General features: G+C 43.4%; 1 protein-coding gene across 2 annotated transcripts in view; it reads right to left on the minus strand.

Annotated features, from left to right (window-relative positions):
- The window catches only part of LOC129862696 (voltage-dependent calcium channel subunit alpha-2/delta-4-like), a 70,570-nt gene extending 53,963 nt beyond the window's left edge, over positions 1-16,607 (minus strand). Inside the window, exons 1-7 of one of the 2 annotated variants that reach the window (XM_055934590.1) lie at positions 15,330-16,607; positions 9,091-9,172; positions 7,228-7,344; positions 6,909-6,968; positions 6,477-6,639; positions 6,079-6,210; positions 5,750-5,810 (exon numbers count right to left, since the gene is read on the minus strand). In XM_055934590.1, coding sequence (XP_055790565.1) covers positions 5,750-5,810; positions 6,079-6,210; positions 6,477-6,639; positions 6,909-6,968; positions 7,228-7,344; positions 9,091-9,172; positions 15,330-15,811 — 1,097 coding nt within the window. In that variant the 5' untranslated portion in view covers positions 15,812-16,607. The remainder of the gene's footprint in view (positions 1-5,749; positions 5,811-6,078; positions 6,211-6,476; positions 6,640-6,908; positions 6,969-7,227; positions 7,345-9,090; positions 9,173-15,329) is intronic. The other variant, XM_055934592.1, reaches the window with a different exon arrangement.
- Positions 16,608-17,110: the final 503 nt, after the last annotated feature.

Here is a 17,110-nt window from a genome sequence, read left to right on the forward strand (position 1 = left end):
AGCTTTTGTGGTACAGGGAGTAGGCGCGATCTCTCTTTTACACTGCGTCATGAAAATACTTACCCCATAAAATTCACAACCCGTTACATAACAATTGACAATTAAATATAAAGCTAGGCCTGCAGTATCTCCTATAACATCACAACCACAGTATCTGAAAACCAGGCCCAGGACACCTTTTAACTGAGAGGAAAGATAGGGATGGCAGCCATATGCTACCTAAAACCTATCAGGGTCATTCCACAAAATATGTGCCCTTTGACGTTTTAAGTAGAAGTTGTGAATCAATATATAATTTCGAAGTCTGTTTGAGGCGACTGACGCACCGGTGTGTCAATCTATATTACACAACAAAAGAATCCCCATCAAAATCCGTCAGTTTTTTTGCGTTGGATGCGTCTCAATCCACCGCATCCGCCAGTGTCGAGCTTCCGCATCTGTGGTGAAAGCTGGCAGAGTTAGAGCGATGTTTGTCAGACCATGAGACATCCCAAAAACTCCATGGAAAGGGGATACTCTCACGAGCATGATGGTGTTCTCTGTTTTGCGGTACCGTCAATGTGCCATCTTCTGTTTGGTACTGTAGCTTCCGAAACTGTTGAGCTGCAAACTAATGGGACCCCATTGTGGAAAGAGGAGATTCTCACGAATACGATGGTGTTCTCTGTTTTGCTCTACATCCCCCACAGGAGACGTCTGAAGGTAACCGGTACTGGTAAAACAGACAGAAGTATGAAGGTAGTTTTGTGCTTACCCACAAAATATCAGAATTGGACTGGTTGTCAAAACGCAGCCATGGAGAATTCACTAAATCGTATGTTTTTATATAAATAAAGACTTGCTTAAGTGCCAAAACGCAGCATTTTGACATGTCCTTCCGTGCACCCTCTGTGACTTTTAGGAAGTTTTCAACCCATTTGATCCCAACATTTCTCCAAGTTTTTACCATCATTGTAACGCCCCATGAGCTCCAAAAGTATTTGATCATTGACAAGTTTTGTTGTATTGTCTCTGTACTCCTGTACTTTAGGTTTGAAATGATACAATAACTATTAGGTTAAAGTCCAGACTGTCAGCTTTAAATTTAAGGTATTTTCATCCATATCGGGTGAACTGTTTAGAAATAACAGAACTTTTTGTTCATAGTCTTCCCATTTTAGGGGACCAAAAGTATTGGGACAAATTCACTTACAGTGGTTCCTTCTTTAAAAGCTGTGCCTTTATATATACAGTGCCTTCAGAAAGTATTCAGACCACTTAACGTTTTCCACATTTTGTTACGTTACAGCCTTATTCTAAAATTGACTAAATACATTTCTTCCCTCCTCAAGCTACACACAATACCCCATAATGACAAAGCAGACCCTTTGCTATGAAATTGAGCTCAGGTGCATCCTATTTTCATTGACCATCCTATATACTCTCTTTCCTCTGACTAAGTAAAGTAAGGTAGTATGAATGCTGTAGTGAAGTCAAACTCAATTGAACATATTAAAATTAGCAAAAAGTAAATAAATGATGCTACTAAACCAGAAAAAAGCTTGCGTATAGATTTCACATAAACTTATAGAAAAACATGGAAAAACAACACGCAACGACTTTGTACAAGAATATGTCAGTAATGAACTGCACTGTGAAGAGGTTATTGTGCATTTTCCAGTAAACTAATGGCAAATTGTCATTTCTTAACTGGAAACACTTGCTGCCACTAGCAATCTTGCCAGTAGCATACTGTGCCAAAACTGACTCCTCTGTTGACAACATGCACATCAATTGCTAATTGGCAGCATACTGTAACAGCTGCAGCCTATCAGAAAATTGCAGGCGTGGCTTTTCAGCTACGGAATGTCATCCCATTTAATGTGTTCTGTTCATAAAGACTAAAGGGAAACTTCACCGTCAGACACTATTTGGAGTGTTTTTCCAGTATCCCTACATAATTATGTAGGGATACTGGAGGGTGGCCGTTATTGGCATGGAACTGAACTCAGTCCTCATGTGAGCACGCCTGCCCACCAGAAGGGTTCAGGAGGTCTTATCTTGTCTCTTATCTTGTCTCGACCTCTTTTGGCAGGGGCGGGTGGTATCCGCCCTGACCTGTCAACGCCTGTTAGATTTGCTGACGGCGGCCTTGTTGTTGATTCCCCTGGGTCTGCTCCATCTCCAGCCTCTTCAACGGTGGTTTAACTCCCACCGGCTGCACCCGAAGCGCCAGTTGCGGGTGACCGCCCAGTGCCTCAGGGCATTGTTGAGGTGGGGCTGTCACTCTTTTCTGTCAGGTGAGGTGGAGATGCTGATGTGCCGCCGGGAGCTGGTCAGCACAGACGCCTCCCAGGTCGGCTGGGGGCTGTGACCAAGAGCAGGTCGGCCAGCGGCTGATGGCTACCCCCCTTGGAGCGGCAGGCACATCAACACACTAGAGCTCTGAGCTGTACTGCTGGCCCTGCGGTCTTTCCTTCCACAGCTGAAGGGAAGACATGTCCTTGTGAGAATGGACAACACCACAGTGGTGGCTTACATCAACCATAAGGGTGGACTGAGGTCCCACCCCCTCCATCTTATGGCACGGAGCTCCTTCTCTGGGCTCAGGGATGTCTAGCATCTCTACGTGCAGCGCACGTACCTGACATCCTGAATGTGGCAGCAGATATGCTCTCGAGGGAACCTACATCCCCAAGTGGTGCAGCATCTGTGGGACAAGTTCGGGAGGGCGCAGGTGGACCTGTTTGCCTCCCTGGACAATGCACACTGCCCTCTGTGGTACTCCATGTCGGAGCCACCAGGGCCTCTGGGCTTGGATGGTCTGGCTCACGATTGGCCAGGCATGGAGCTTTATGCATTCCCTCCTTTTCCCCTGATCCAGGCTCTGCGAGACAGGATCAGGATGGCAGAGTATCGTCTGCTGCTGGTGGCCCCATACGGGTCCAGATGACCCTGGTTCAGCCTTATCCTATCCCTGTTGTCTGGGACACCTTGGCAACGACCCATGAGACGCGATCTGCCGTCTCAGGCCGGGGGAACTCTATGGCATCCGAGACCGCACCGCCTCAGTCTGTGGGCTTGGCTGCTGAACGGCACCAAAGGTCCATGTTAGGACTACAGGAGGGCTTAACGAACACTATTCAGAGCGCAAGGGCACCGGCTACAACTGCGGCATACCAGTTGTTCTGGAGGCTGTTCTGCTCTTAGTGCACAAGTTTTTATTTTGGAACACTTCACATGTGACATTTCACAACTAAAATCATGTGAAAACATTTAAAAAATACATATTTTTAAAGACTTCACGTTTAACATTTCACATGTGAAAACGTGCTTTTGAAGCACTTCACATTTGATCAAATGTGCAATTCCATGTGTTATCACTGTTAAGCTAAAATATTTCCCTACCTGGTATTTTAACACACAACCGCTGGATATAAGGTACGCTAATCCTTCTGCTCTTCCACAAAGTCTGTAGCATTCCCCTAAACATTCCTTCCCTACAATACATCTATGCAGTGCCATCTGCAATTTAATTGACAATTTAATTGACTTATATCAACAATTTGAGGGTTTTCTGTATAGTTCAGTAATGTTGATGGGGCACATGATTAAGTTTTAATGTTACTGCTGAATCAATATGATAAATATATTTGTTTTTCTTACGTGTATTTTTAACAAAGAGATTTACTTTGAAGTCCCAAGTGTAGGAATACAGGTGAAATCCGTTACTGACATAGACATGATGGCATGTAGATCATAATGCCGTGAACCAAGAGGTTAGGAGTTAAAATCCCAGGTAAAAACATGTTGAATCATAATAATTACTGTATAAATAAACATGCACAATACAGTCATCTACAGTGCATTCGGAAAGTATTCATACCCCTTGACTTTTCCACTTTTTGTTACGTTACAGCCTTATTCTAAAATGGATTTACAAAAAGTGAAATACTTCATCAATCTACAATCAATACCCCGTAATGAAAAAGCAAAACCGTTTTTTTTACATTTTGACAAATGTATAAAAAAATTACATAATGAAATAATACATTAACATAAGTTTTCAGACCCATAACTCAATACTGTGTTGAAGCACCTTAGGCAGAGATTACAGCCTAGAGTCTTCTTGGGTATGACGCTACAAGCTTGGCACACCTGTATTTGGGGAGTATCTCCCACTCTTCTCTGCAGATCCACTCAAGCTCTGTCAAGTTGGATGGGAAGCGTCACTGCAAAACTATTTTCAAGTCTCTCCAGAGATGTTCGATTGGGTTCAAGTCCGGACTCTGGCTGGGCCACTGAGACTTGTCCCGAAGCCACTTCTGCGTTGTCTTGGCTGTGTGCCTAGAGTCGTTGTCCTGTTGAAAGGTAAACATTCGCCCCAGTCTGAGGTCTTGAGCGCTCTGGAGCATGTTTTCATCAAGGATCTCTCTGTACTTTGCTCCGTTCATCTTTCCCTCAAATCTGACTAGTCTCCCAGTCCCTGCCGCTGAAAAACATCCCCACAGCATGACGCTGCCATTAGAATGCTTTACCGTAGGGATGGTGCTTGGTCTCCTCCAGATGTGATGCTTGGCAAAGAGTTCAATCTTGGTTTCATCACACCAGAGAATCTTGTTTCTCATGGTCTGAGTCCTTTAAGTGCCTTTTGATAACTCCAAGCAGGCTGTCATGTGCCTTTTACTGCAGAGTGACTTCCGTCTGGCCACTCTATCATAAGGATCTTATTGCTGGAGTGCTGCAGAGAAGGTTCTCCTATCTCCACAGAGGAACTCTTGAGCTCTGTCAGAGTGACCATCAGGTTCTTGGTCACCTCCCTGACCAAGGCCCTTCTCTCCCATTTTGCTCCGTTTGGCTGGGCGGCCAGCTCTAGGAAGAGTCTTGGTGTTTCCAAACTTCTTTCATTTAAGAATGAAGGAGGCCACTGTGTTACCTTCAATGCTGCAGAAATGTTTTGGTACCCTTCCCCAGATCTGTGACTCAACACAATCCTGTCTCGGAGCTCTACAGACAATTCCTTTGACCTCATGGCTTGTTTTTTTGCTCTGACATGCACTGTCAACTGTGGGACCTTATACAGACAGGTGTGTGCCTTTCCAAATCATGTCCAATCAATTGAATTTACTACAGGTGGACTCCAATCAAGTTGTAGAAACATCTCAAGGATGATCAGTGGAAACATAATGCACCTGAGCTCAACTTTGAGTTTCATATTGTGTGTAGAATGATGAGGGGAGATTTTTTTTTAAATACATGTTAGAATAAGGCTGTAACGTAACAAAATGTGGAAAAAGTCAAGGGGTTTGAATCCTTTCTGAATGCACTATGCCAAATATGTAAGTTGAAAACGCTGTGTTTAAACCACTGTGTGTGTATCATAACATCTTATTTTTGTTTGCAGGGCATCACGTGAAACTTCATATGAAATATCATCACAAGCATTTCAAAAACACATGGTTTCACATGTAAAATCCACGTGAAACTTCATGTGAAATATCATCACACGTGAAGTGTTCCAGAAACACATGTTTTCACATGATTTCAGAGGTGAACATCCACATGTGAAACTACCACTGTGAAATATCACATGTGAAATGTTCCAAAAACACATGGTTTCACATGACTTCACATGTGCAAAACATGTGGAAATGTCACGTGAAACAATGTGATTTTCAACATGTGAAATCATGTGTTACCTGTCAGTTTCCTACTCTGGTCAAGGGCAAGGCCACCCTAGACACTACTAAATGCAGAGATAGTAGCTTACCAGTTACGGTTCCTGCAGTCAAAAGCAGCCACACCATTTGAATCTGGAGTCCATTTGATACCTGTACAAATGATACAGTCACACAATCTCCACAGTCAGCAAACATCATGGCATCCAATTAAATTCTACAACACCGCTGCAATTTACATCACAAGAGACCGTTGACATGATTTATCTATGCTAGTATGCTTTTATGTTTTGCTGTGCTATCTTTTCTGAAATGTTCTATTCTAATTTAAACATAATTCTGTGCTGATTTATGCTATCAGCTGTACGGAGCTGTGGGCGTATGACATCAACATTGTGTGGGCGACTGCCTAGTCCTTTACCAGGGTAGATTCTGAAGAAACCTGAGGAGCTGCCAAAGTACTGCCAGGTGAGGGTGGGGTCTTTCTTGAAGTTATTGATGAACACGTCATTCAGAGCCTCCGACATGTAGATTCCATTGAGGATGTAGGGATCTTTACACAGGGGAGATAGAGAGAGCAGCAAATGAGTGAGATGGAAAGTGTAACATCACATATAGCAATACCTTTCACTTTAAAGGCTGACTACGCCCCACCTAATCCAATGTTCTTACATGCTACTCGTTGAATTCAATGTGTGATTTATGTAAAAATATGTGTTACGTGCATATATAAATTAGGATTTGCATCCAAGGGCATCAAGTGAGGATTTGGATCCAAGGGCCTGCAAAAGGCCTGTTTCAACTTCACCACACACACACCTTTGTTGTAGACATTGGTGGGGACCTGTACGTCACTCTGCATTGTGTTGACTGGGATGTTGTTGAAATGCTCATTCTCCTCCAGAGGAAACTCCCCACCCAGCTCTATGAAGTTACCATCGTCATCCATTGTGTTCACCAGCATGGAGTTATAGTAGTCAAACTGGAGAAGGAAAAAGCACGAGGTAGGTGGAAAAGTTGCATTCAAATTCATCAAGTGTGGTTGGAAGTCGGGTAAGTTAGCAGTGTATATTCTATCAGAAACGAGCTTCTTCTCATGGCATTGTGTGTTTTTGTGATCATCAAAATGTGCATGATAGTTAGACATTTCATTATCTCTATTGTGGTACTGTAGAACAGCTTTGTGATACTCATAGTAGCATTACTTTGATAAATCTGAGACCTCACATTCCCACAGACAGAATGACAAACCTGTAGAGTTTTGTTGAACTCGTGGTACAAATCTGCATCCTCCGCAGACTCAGCCAATCGCTGAGGAGAAAATAAAGAGATATTCATTTAAAGACGTTTTGCAAACCACAAGCCCAACCACAATACTCATGGTTAAAGTTCTGGGGGTGGCTCTTCTCATATTGCAAAGAGTGTATAACAGCAGGGGACATCAACAGATGGTTCAATGGCAAATTCTGGTCTGCGAGGGAATCTAATGTGGCTCGCCAAAGTTTTCTTATGGAGTTAAAATATATATTTTTTTACGTTTGTGTGGCTTGTATCTGACCATAGTACTCACCTTAACGGACTTCATCTTGGACCCCAGCATTCTTTCTATGTCCTCTGAAAAGTCCCTCACTTGGGCTCTACCATCGATGTCCACTATCTTGATAATGGACTCTACATCTCTGAATTTCTGAAAAGAACAGGGGAGATGTTGAACCACGTCTTTAAGTTTGCCTGATATGTAATATTTGATCATCTGGTTTCCCATTTGTACAGAAAATGAAATACAGCTCCAATTGCAGCATTGTCATGCCAACGTGGCACGTATCATTCTCTCTTGGAGCTGATTGATTCAGAGAGTTAAGTGTGAGCCATTAGGTAAAGCCATTTGAAGACGAAACAGAGCTCTCTGACTTTACTTGTATCTTAATTACTCGATTAAGTCACTCACTAATCCTAATTAATCCAAGCAACCCATATACTGAAGGGTGAACGCGTCATACTGTGTATTCTAAAGCTATTAGAGGAGTCATGACTGAATAGCTCTGTTGGGGAGAGAGTTCAGCTATGCTAGATACAGGTATTTTTCCTCTGGCAATTCACAGGTACAATGAGTACACAATGGTCATCATAATGTCAGGAATATCAGATATTGAGGTAGATCCAGTACGTAGCATAGACTACATCAGCATACCATAAAATAGTATTTGAACATTGAAATTGGATTATTATAACTAAGAGTAGAGACAAGCAAACAAACTAAATAGTAAAGACAAGATTGGAACATGACCATCTGAAACAAGTACAGGAGGACACAACATCCTGATTATCATTATGGTAAAGAGTTCCTGGTTCCTACATTATATTAGTGTGATCGCATTTGTAGCCTAGCTGCCCTGTACCATGTGTGTCTTTGTCTGCTGCCTTGGGCCACTAGCTGTGCCAAGTATCTCCCTTCCCTTGACTCCACTCCACTCCACTCTACAGTGTGCACTGCAGAAAGAGTGTGACCAGCTGGCTCACTGTACCTTAGTGGACATGATAAGATTACAGGTGACGGATGAACACAAAAAAATGAGGGTTCCTCAAGGGTTCTTTGGGAAGGGTTCAAGAAAGCATTCTTTCCTCTTTTAGTGATAATTAAAATGTAGGGACAGCAGCTCATTTGAATATTTTAGGGAATGGTTCGGGCACAACTTTTTTTGTTCAACGGCGAGTGAGAGTGTCATTACAGTTTATGTAATCTGTGGTGTTGTGCAATTGCATGGTATGTGTGACTACGACCAGTGATGGTGTCTTATGAAAGACGTATGCCCTTGTGTCTATTGAAAAACGTTGACTAAGGCTGTAGTTCTCAATTCTCTCCTCAGGGACCCCCAGCTGTGCCAGAGCTAGCACACCTGATTCAACTTGTTAATAAACACAATGAATCGACTGGCATTTTAAGAATATAATATGGTCACTATTCCAGACTAATTTCTGAGATTAAAACATTTTCTTTATAGAACCATTCTCCATAAAGGTTCTATAAGGTTCTATAAAGAACCATGTATAAATAACCTTTTTGGGTGCTACATAGAACCTTTTATTAATGGTTCTTTATATAACCTTAGGAAAACGTTCTTTATAGCACCATACAGGTTCCATTTAGAACCTTCAGAAAAATAACCTTCTGCTATGGTTACCAACCAAATAAGCCTTATTTGGAACTATATAATGTAGAACCATTTGTTTTTAGTGTGTGGTGTTAGAAGAGAATATGGGGCACCACATGAGGTTATACATGTGATGAGACAAGGAAAGTATGGGGAAGATGGTGATCAGTGGGTTGAAATGGTAGATCATATGTGTGGTTAGTGGAGCTGTTTTTGTCCTGTGGTAGATGTTAATTCGGTCTCATTCTCATTTAAGGAACAACCCCCAAATATTTCTTTACCTTTTGCAGAATGTTAGCTCCCGAGTATCTTGTGGCAGCCTCGCGTAGTTGCACTGAAAGGACATTTGCCCAAACTTGGACCCTGAGAGAGATAGAGAGAGAGAGGTGATGGATAGTGAGGGATGATAGATAATCTATCATCCTGTCCATGATAGAATATAATCATCAAGATTTTGGCCTTGCTGTTTACATGACACTCTAAACCCAGACTGGACTCATGTGCCAAAAAAGGCCATGAATATCACAACTGTAATGCCAAATTTGTTTAATCTGTCCATGGTTGATGTGGGTCAGTAGAAGGTTCCAGGTGCCCCTCAAGCACGATTGGATTTTAAGCATAGGCGCGGGAAGCTGAGAAATATGTTGTGCCCCCGCTACAGACGGCTACACCGGTCTGCTAATAGTAGTAAAGTAAAGGCCCAGTGCACTACTTCTTTTTTATTAATTTTCAATTCAGATTTTTCAGGGGGTGCTGCAGCACCCTAAGCACCCCTAATTCCCGCGGCTATGATTTTAAGGCACCTATAGAACTTTCTCTTTATATGTCAACAGACAGACTACCAATGTGGTGTTTTATGGAAATCAAATAGAATGAGGCGTAATGCTATTTGTTTGCTCCTCACGACCTCATTACAAAGAATGCCGCCAAGGGAGATGCTTGCCGTTTTACGATCTTGTAACCAATTGTGCTATTGTGTATGTTTTGTCGTGTTACTTGTAACTTGTTTTGTAAATAATGTTTCTGCCACCGTGTCTTATGACCGAAAAGAGCTTCTAGATATCAGGACAGTGATTACTCACCGCATACTGGACTAGTACTTTTTCTTCAACGATTCGGACAGGAAGGATTTACTTCAGATGCCCGACAAGGCCCTCATCCCCGTCATTCGCAGGAGAAAGAGACAAAGGTCTGTGTGCCTTGGAAGGATCCGACGCCGAGAGGGTAATCTACCTTTACCGACAGTCCAATTAGCCAACGTACAATCAATCGATAATAAAATAGACGAACTACAATAAAGCATATCCTACCAACGGGACATTATAAACTGCAACATCTTATGTGTCACCAAGTCGTGGCTGAACGACAACATGAATAACATACAGGTTGGGGGTTTTAAGCTTTTTCTGCAGGATATAACAATGACCTCTGGTAAGACAAGGGGTAGCTGTCTATATATGTTTGTAAACAACAACTGGTGCACGAAATCTAAGGAAGTCTCAAGGTTTTCTCACCTGAGGTAGAGTATCTCATGATAAGCTGTAGACCATACTATTTGCCAAGAGAGTTTTCAGATGTATTTTTCGTAGCTGTCTATATACCACCACAAACCGATGCTGGCACTAAGCTCAAACTCAATGAGCTGTATAAGGCCATAAGCAAACAGGAAAATGCTCATCCAGAGGTGGCGCTCCTAGTGTATGGGGACATTAATGCAGGGAAACTCAAATTCGTTTTACCTCATTTCTACCAGCATGTTAAATGTGCAACCAGAGGGAAAAAAAACACCTAGACCACCTTCACTCCACACACAGAGATCCGTACAAAGCTCTCCCTCGCCCTTCATTTGGCAAATCTGACCATAATTCTATCCCCTCTGCTTACAAGCAAAAACTAAAGCAGGAAGCACCAGTGACTCAGTCAGTAAGGAAGTGGTCAGACGAAGTAGATGCTAAGCTACAGGACTGTTTTGCTAGCATAGACTGGAATATGTTCCGGGATTTTTCCGATGGCATTGAGGAGTACACCACATAAGTTACTGGCTTCATCAATAAGTGCATCGATGACGTCGTCCCCACAGTGACTGTACATACATACCTCAACCAGAAGCCATGGATTACAGGCAACATCCACACTGAGCTAAAGGGTAGAGCTGCTGCTTTCAAGGAGCGGGACTCAAACCCGGAAGTTTATAAGAAATCCCGCTCTGCCCTCTGACGAATAATCTAACAGGAAAAGTGTCAATACAGGACTAATATTGAATAGTACCACACCGGCTCCGACGCCCGTCGTATGTGACAGGGCTTGCAAACTATTACAGACTACAAAGGGAAGCACAGCCGAGAGCTGCCCAGTGACACGAGCCTATCATACAAGCTAAATTACTTCTATGCTCGCTTCGAGGCAAGTAACACTGAAGTATACATGAGAGCATCAGCTGTTCTGGACGACTGTGTGATCACGTTCTCCGTAGCCGATGTGAGTAAGACTTTTTAAACGGGTCAACATTCACAAGGCCGCTGGGCCAGACGGATTACAAGGACGTGTACTCCGAGCATGGCTTGACCAACTGGCAAGTGTAATCATGGACATTTTCAACCTGTCCCTATCTGAGTCTGTAATACCAACATGTTTCAAGCAGACCACCATAGTCCCTGTGCCCAAGAACACTAAGGTAACCTGCCTAAATGACTACCGACCCGTAGCACTCACGTCTGTAGCCATGAAGTGCTTTGAAAGGCTGGTCATGGCTCACATCAACACCATTATCCCAGGAACCCTAGACCCACTCCAATTAGAATACCGCTCTAACAGATCTACAGATGATGCAATCTCTATGGCACTCAACACTTCCATTTCCCACCTGGACAAAAGGAACACCTATGTGGGAATGCCATTCATTGACTACAGCTCAGCGTTCAACACCATATTGCCCTCAACTCTCAACACTAAACTAAGAACCCTGGGACTAAAGACCTCTCTCTGCAACTGGATCCTGGACTTCCTGATGGGCCATCCCCAGGTTGTAAGGGTAGGTAACAATGCATCCGCCAAATGTTTGTTTGGTAAGTTAGTCTAGTGGCCAGCTAGGCCGAATTAGAGCTTGATTAGACCCCCATTGATTTTCTAGTCAGTCTCACTCAGATATCATATTAAAAACTGCAAAAAGTGTCTCTGCCCCGTGGCAAAATGTGTAGAATTGCATCAAACTAGCTTTAAAACATCAACGTTTTCTTTACACCCCATGGCAAAATGTGAAGAATTGCACAGAATTAACACGAAAACTAAAAATGTGCATGAAATTAGTTTGAAAAAACCTTCTCTTTGCCTCATGGCAAAATGTGTAGAACTGCACAAAATTAACTCTAAAACTGTGGCCCCTCATGATGAGTTACGATTTCTTGTGACACCCACCCCCATCAAAGTTGCCCATCCCTGATTTAGAGTGTGGTATTGTGTTAAAAAAAATGTAAGAGCTTAGGAACTCAATTGGTGTAGTCCATAGGATCGAAAATGGATGAATGCAACAAACATGTCTCTGCCACTAACAAATATAGTCATGCGTGGTAACTCTACAATTTACTCGAAAGGCAATGCACTCTGGGAAATATTTGAATAAGGATTTAATTTAACACTGTTTAACATTGTTTAAAATTTAACACTGTGGTGTCTATTTGGGTCCACAGACTCCACACTTTTGGTGTTGTTAATTATTTATTTATTACACTTGAGAGTTTGCTGTGTAAGCATCCAACTTGCTGTATGAATTGTTTACAATCGGCTTTTGAATTACAGTTTTTTCAAGTATCATAAAATAAATGTTCAGTGTCATGTCGTAGAGCCATACAGTAGTTGAGCGTCACAACGTATTTATACTTATCTGTACAAAATATTATTGGTTAATTGGTTTCACTTGTGTCACGCCCTGGCTTTAGTTCTCTTTGTTTTCTTTATTATTTTGGTTAGGTCAGGGTGTGACATGGGGGATTTATGTGTTTTGTCTTGTCTAGGGGTTTTGTATGTTTATGGGGTGTTTTCTAGTCTAGGTGTTTGTATGTCTATGGTTGCCTAGATTGGTTTTCAATTAGAGGCAGCTGTTTATCATTGTCTCTGATTGGGAACCATATTTAGGCAGCCATATTCTTTAGGGATTTCGTGGGTTATTGTCTATGTGTAAGTTGCCTGTGTCTGCACTTTTCGTATTTAGCTTCACGTTCGTTTTGTTGTTTTGTATAGTTTGTTTAAGTGTTCTTCGTTTCGTTTAATAAATAGAAGAATGTATTACTATCACGCTGTGCCTTGGTCCTCCTCTATTCCACCAAACGACGAACGTGACAACTTGATTATATACACCTGGGTTAATGGATATTGAGAAGAATGGACATTTACCGAATGTTAGAAATGTATTGAAATGTATAGAAATGTATTGTGTAGATCAAATATGGCTGTCAGCTAGATTGGAATAGTATATGAGATTGTGTGTGCTCTATTCATTATATTTCTATCATCAACATGCAGTTCCAGATACAGCCCTGCCATTAGTTGAAGTAACTTCCTGTGATCTGTACTAAAATATTTTGAAAAAGTTTTTGCTTTCTCAGATCTGTATTAATATAGTTTTGAAAAGTAGTCACTTTCTGAGATCTGTTTTCAAATAGTTGGAGTCACCCTCCAAAGTAACTGTTGGTTCCCCCGGGAAAAATAGTTACTTTCCGCAAAGCACAGTTAAAACTACAGATCAAATCAAATCAAATCCAGGTCTGCAGTGATACCACCTTGGATCAGACTACCACAGTCCTGCTGAGGCTTCAGGCAGTGATGGACCCAGTGTGGGGCAAGTTAACATGCAGGTCTGCTCACAGGAGGTTCCTCTGACAACACACTCCGGTCTGCATGACCATCTGTCTACCAATGTGGTGTGATACCCCTGGCTATTGGCCCGGCCCAAATGGGTGAGGGCAGAGTCCTGCAAAATAACAGTGGTCAACCGATCATATGACTGGCACTTTGAACCACTACCTGCACAAACAGCCACTGGCAGTGACTGAACTGACCACTGCTTACTGGGAATTGGCAGCCTATGGGAGAAATGCTTCTTGGTAAAAAACTAACTTGGTTGGCAAAACCGGTTGCACGAATGTCATTATGGAGTCTTTCGTTTCATCATGCAAAAGCAAGACAATGACGTCCTATGCCAAATGTTGCCTGTTAGTGGGTCAAGTATATTTTATCTATAACACACTGGCTTAAAAACCAGTGGAACTGCCAGCAATAAGCTGTTGGCAACTTTGAAGAGCGAGACAGCTTTGGGTCAATCAATATGATATTCGGCCTGACTCAAGGATTTAAATGTATGTAAGCTCAGGAGAATATCCCGTTTGTCCAACGCCAGCCCTGTATTAGCCTACAAATCTAATCTACAGAAACACAGACAAGCGCAGAACAGCCAGCACTCCCCATTGTGCCTTGGGGAAACAGCAATGCATTTTATCACAAAGACAAGGCTAGCCTTGTCCCACATGGGATGAAGCGAAATGTAATGTAGTAAACCACGTGACAAACACTCCATCACATCAGCACACTGAGTGACCTGATGACGATGTTTGTTCTCTTCCAGCAAAGTAAAATGGTGGCTGAATTTCCACAAGTGGAGAAAATCTGGATTTTGAAAGCAAGGGGGAAAAAATCCTGGCTTTGACGCCGGATGATGAATCACATCACATCAAATCATGTTGTGGAACTGGCCTGGCTGACCGCTGGCACTGTCCCCTAATATGGTGGGATGAGAGATGAATGTGAACACAGGGCCAGACGGGCTGACAAGCAGAGTGCAGAGTGTGGGACTCGAGCGTGATTAATCTCCCTGGCTCATGGGACCTTTTTAGGTGCTGTGATTTTGGTGACAGTTGGATGGGGTTCAATTATAGCGGAGGGAGTGAAGCGGAGGCAGAGGAGAGAGGAATCAGGGTCAATGTGTAATCAGGCCTTGAAACAAACCGAACAGCAGATTGACTGCAGATAAACAACAATAACCAGCCAGTCAGTCAGACAGACCGTATTGGAATAGAGGTTCAATCTAGAAATCCACCTCCTTATATGCCTTTTAGCAGACACTTTTGTCCCCCTACTATAAATGGCTGGATTCGGCTGGTCAGAAAACGTACTTCCTCCAAATTTTTCCAAGTGCAACAATTACATTTGTTAGAAGCGTACTGTAAAAGCCAGTCACTTGAATCTCAGGGTGACAAGCTGTTGATAAAATTGTGGAGACTCATCAACATCAAAGGCCAACTGGAGGATTGCTACATACCACACAGTGCTGGACCAACAGGGAATTATATATTTGAGATAGTACAGGAAGAATACCACTGCACCAAGTGATAGATTTAGCCCACTTGTGCCTCCACATCTGAGGTGTAGCTGACACACAAAGCCTCAGTAGCCTGTATGAATAGAAACTTTAAAGGAGATACTGCTGGAGGTGAGCAGTACTACATGATAGCACTAAGGGGCTACTCACGTCTCAGGTGGTATCTTCATCTGAGCGTGAGCAGTGAAGCAGAACCAGCTGAAACACAGGATCCACAGGCCTAGCCTCAGCCCCGCTGGAGTCCCTCTGGGTCCCAGCCTGTTCGTTACTCCACCTGGCTTGGCCCTGGGTCCTAGTCCCATCTTGTAAGGGTCCACTGTGTCAGCCCTGGGTCCTAGTCCCATCATGTAAGGGTCCACTGTGTCAGCCCTGGGTCCTAGTCCCATCCTGTAAGGGTCCACTGTGTCAGCCCTGGGTCCTAGTCCCATCCTGTAAGGGTCCACTGTGTCAGCCCTGGGTCCTAGTCCCATCCTGTAAGGGTCAACTGTGTCAGCCCTGGGTCCTAGTCCCATCCTGTAAGGGTCCACTGTGTCAGCTCTGGGTCCTAGTCCCATCATGTAAGGGTCCACTGTGTCAGCCCTGGGTAGTAGTCCCATCCTGCCTGGGCCCACTGTGTCGCCTGAGGAAGACATCTGTACCGGTGGTATCTATGGCTCCTCTCCAATGTGTCAGTCAACACACAACAAAACAATGACAACACACCTCAGGATCAGCAAGCCTCAGGAAAGTGTCGATGAACATCCCAATGAGTCTGTGGGGGAAAGTGTTCTCATGTCGACTAAAGGAAGTGGAAGCCCCATGACGTCATTGTTGACTGTGTTGAATATGTGAACTGGAATACTGTCCTCCTCTGAGTCCGTAAATACCCGCAGTTCGGGATTCTGTCATCCCCCAAGTCTTTCTCGTTATCTTCTCATTCTCTCAAAACCACAGGCCAACCACTCCTTTTTCCAATCCTAAAGCACTACAGCATTCTCCTGTTGGTGTTAGAAGTGTTGCCTTCTAGTGTTAGAACTTTAGAATCTCAAAACACTCCAACATGACACAACGAAGAGGCACTGTTTAGATCACTGTGAGCCGTCGATCAACCATGAAGACGACACTCTAAGAGCTATTCATCAGAAGTTGCATGGTGGTCATTCACAAGATCTAGAGACTGTAGTTCCTCTCTGCATCCTGGCGGTGAAGGATCCCTTCCTGGTCTCTGGAATACCAAAGCAGATGAACAGGTTATGCACAGACCAGACAGACGTGCCGTCACACTGACAACAACGAGATGAAAATAACCCACAGGAAAATGATGGGAGGGAGGCTTGCAGCAGCCATTGATTTGTCGGCATTCCGACGCTGCCTACTCTGTCATCAAATTTGGGGCGTAACCTAGTTGGATTAAAACTCCCCACCCCAACCGAGATGGGGATAGGAGAGTGAGAGGAAGGGAGGGGTGGATGGAGGGAAAGTAGAGAGGAGGAGGGAGGGAGCGAGGGGGGATCGAAGCGGAGGATTGGATGAGGGGTTGTTTTATCTAAGAGGATTATAGTGATTTCTGGAGACAGGCTCTTGTCCATCCAATCAGTGGATGATAAATAAAAGCCCCAACGATTTTTTAGCAAAGGCAGTGCTGGACTGGGATATCTAATGAAGCCTGATACTCCCCTCCAACATACACATGCTTGCCAAGCCAAATCCCGCCCGGCCACTCTGGCAATGTGGCACTCTGGAACAGGAGCACCACTAAGCAGGAGGGAGCATTACCGAATGAACACACACACGGCACAAATACACAGCATGCTCAGATACATGCACTCACTCACACACACACACACACGGCACAAATACACAGCATGCTCAGATACATGCACGCACTCACACACACACACCTTTAGGATTTTTTTTTATCGCTTTTGTACTATTTTCACAAGTATGTGGTA

The sequence above is a fragment of the Salvelinus fontinalis genome, chromosome 9 (assembly GCF_029448725.1).
Source record: "Salvelinus fontinalis isolate EN_2023a chromosome 9, ASM2944872v1, whole genome shotgun sequence".
Lineage (NCBI taxonomy): Eukaryota > Metazoa > Chordata > Actinopteri > Salmoniformes > Salmonidae > Salvelinus > Salvelinus fontinalis.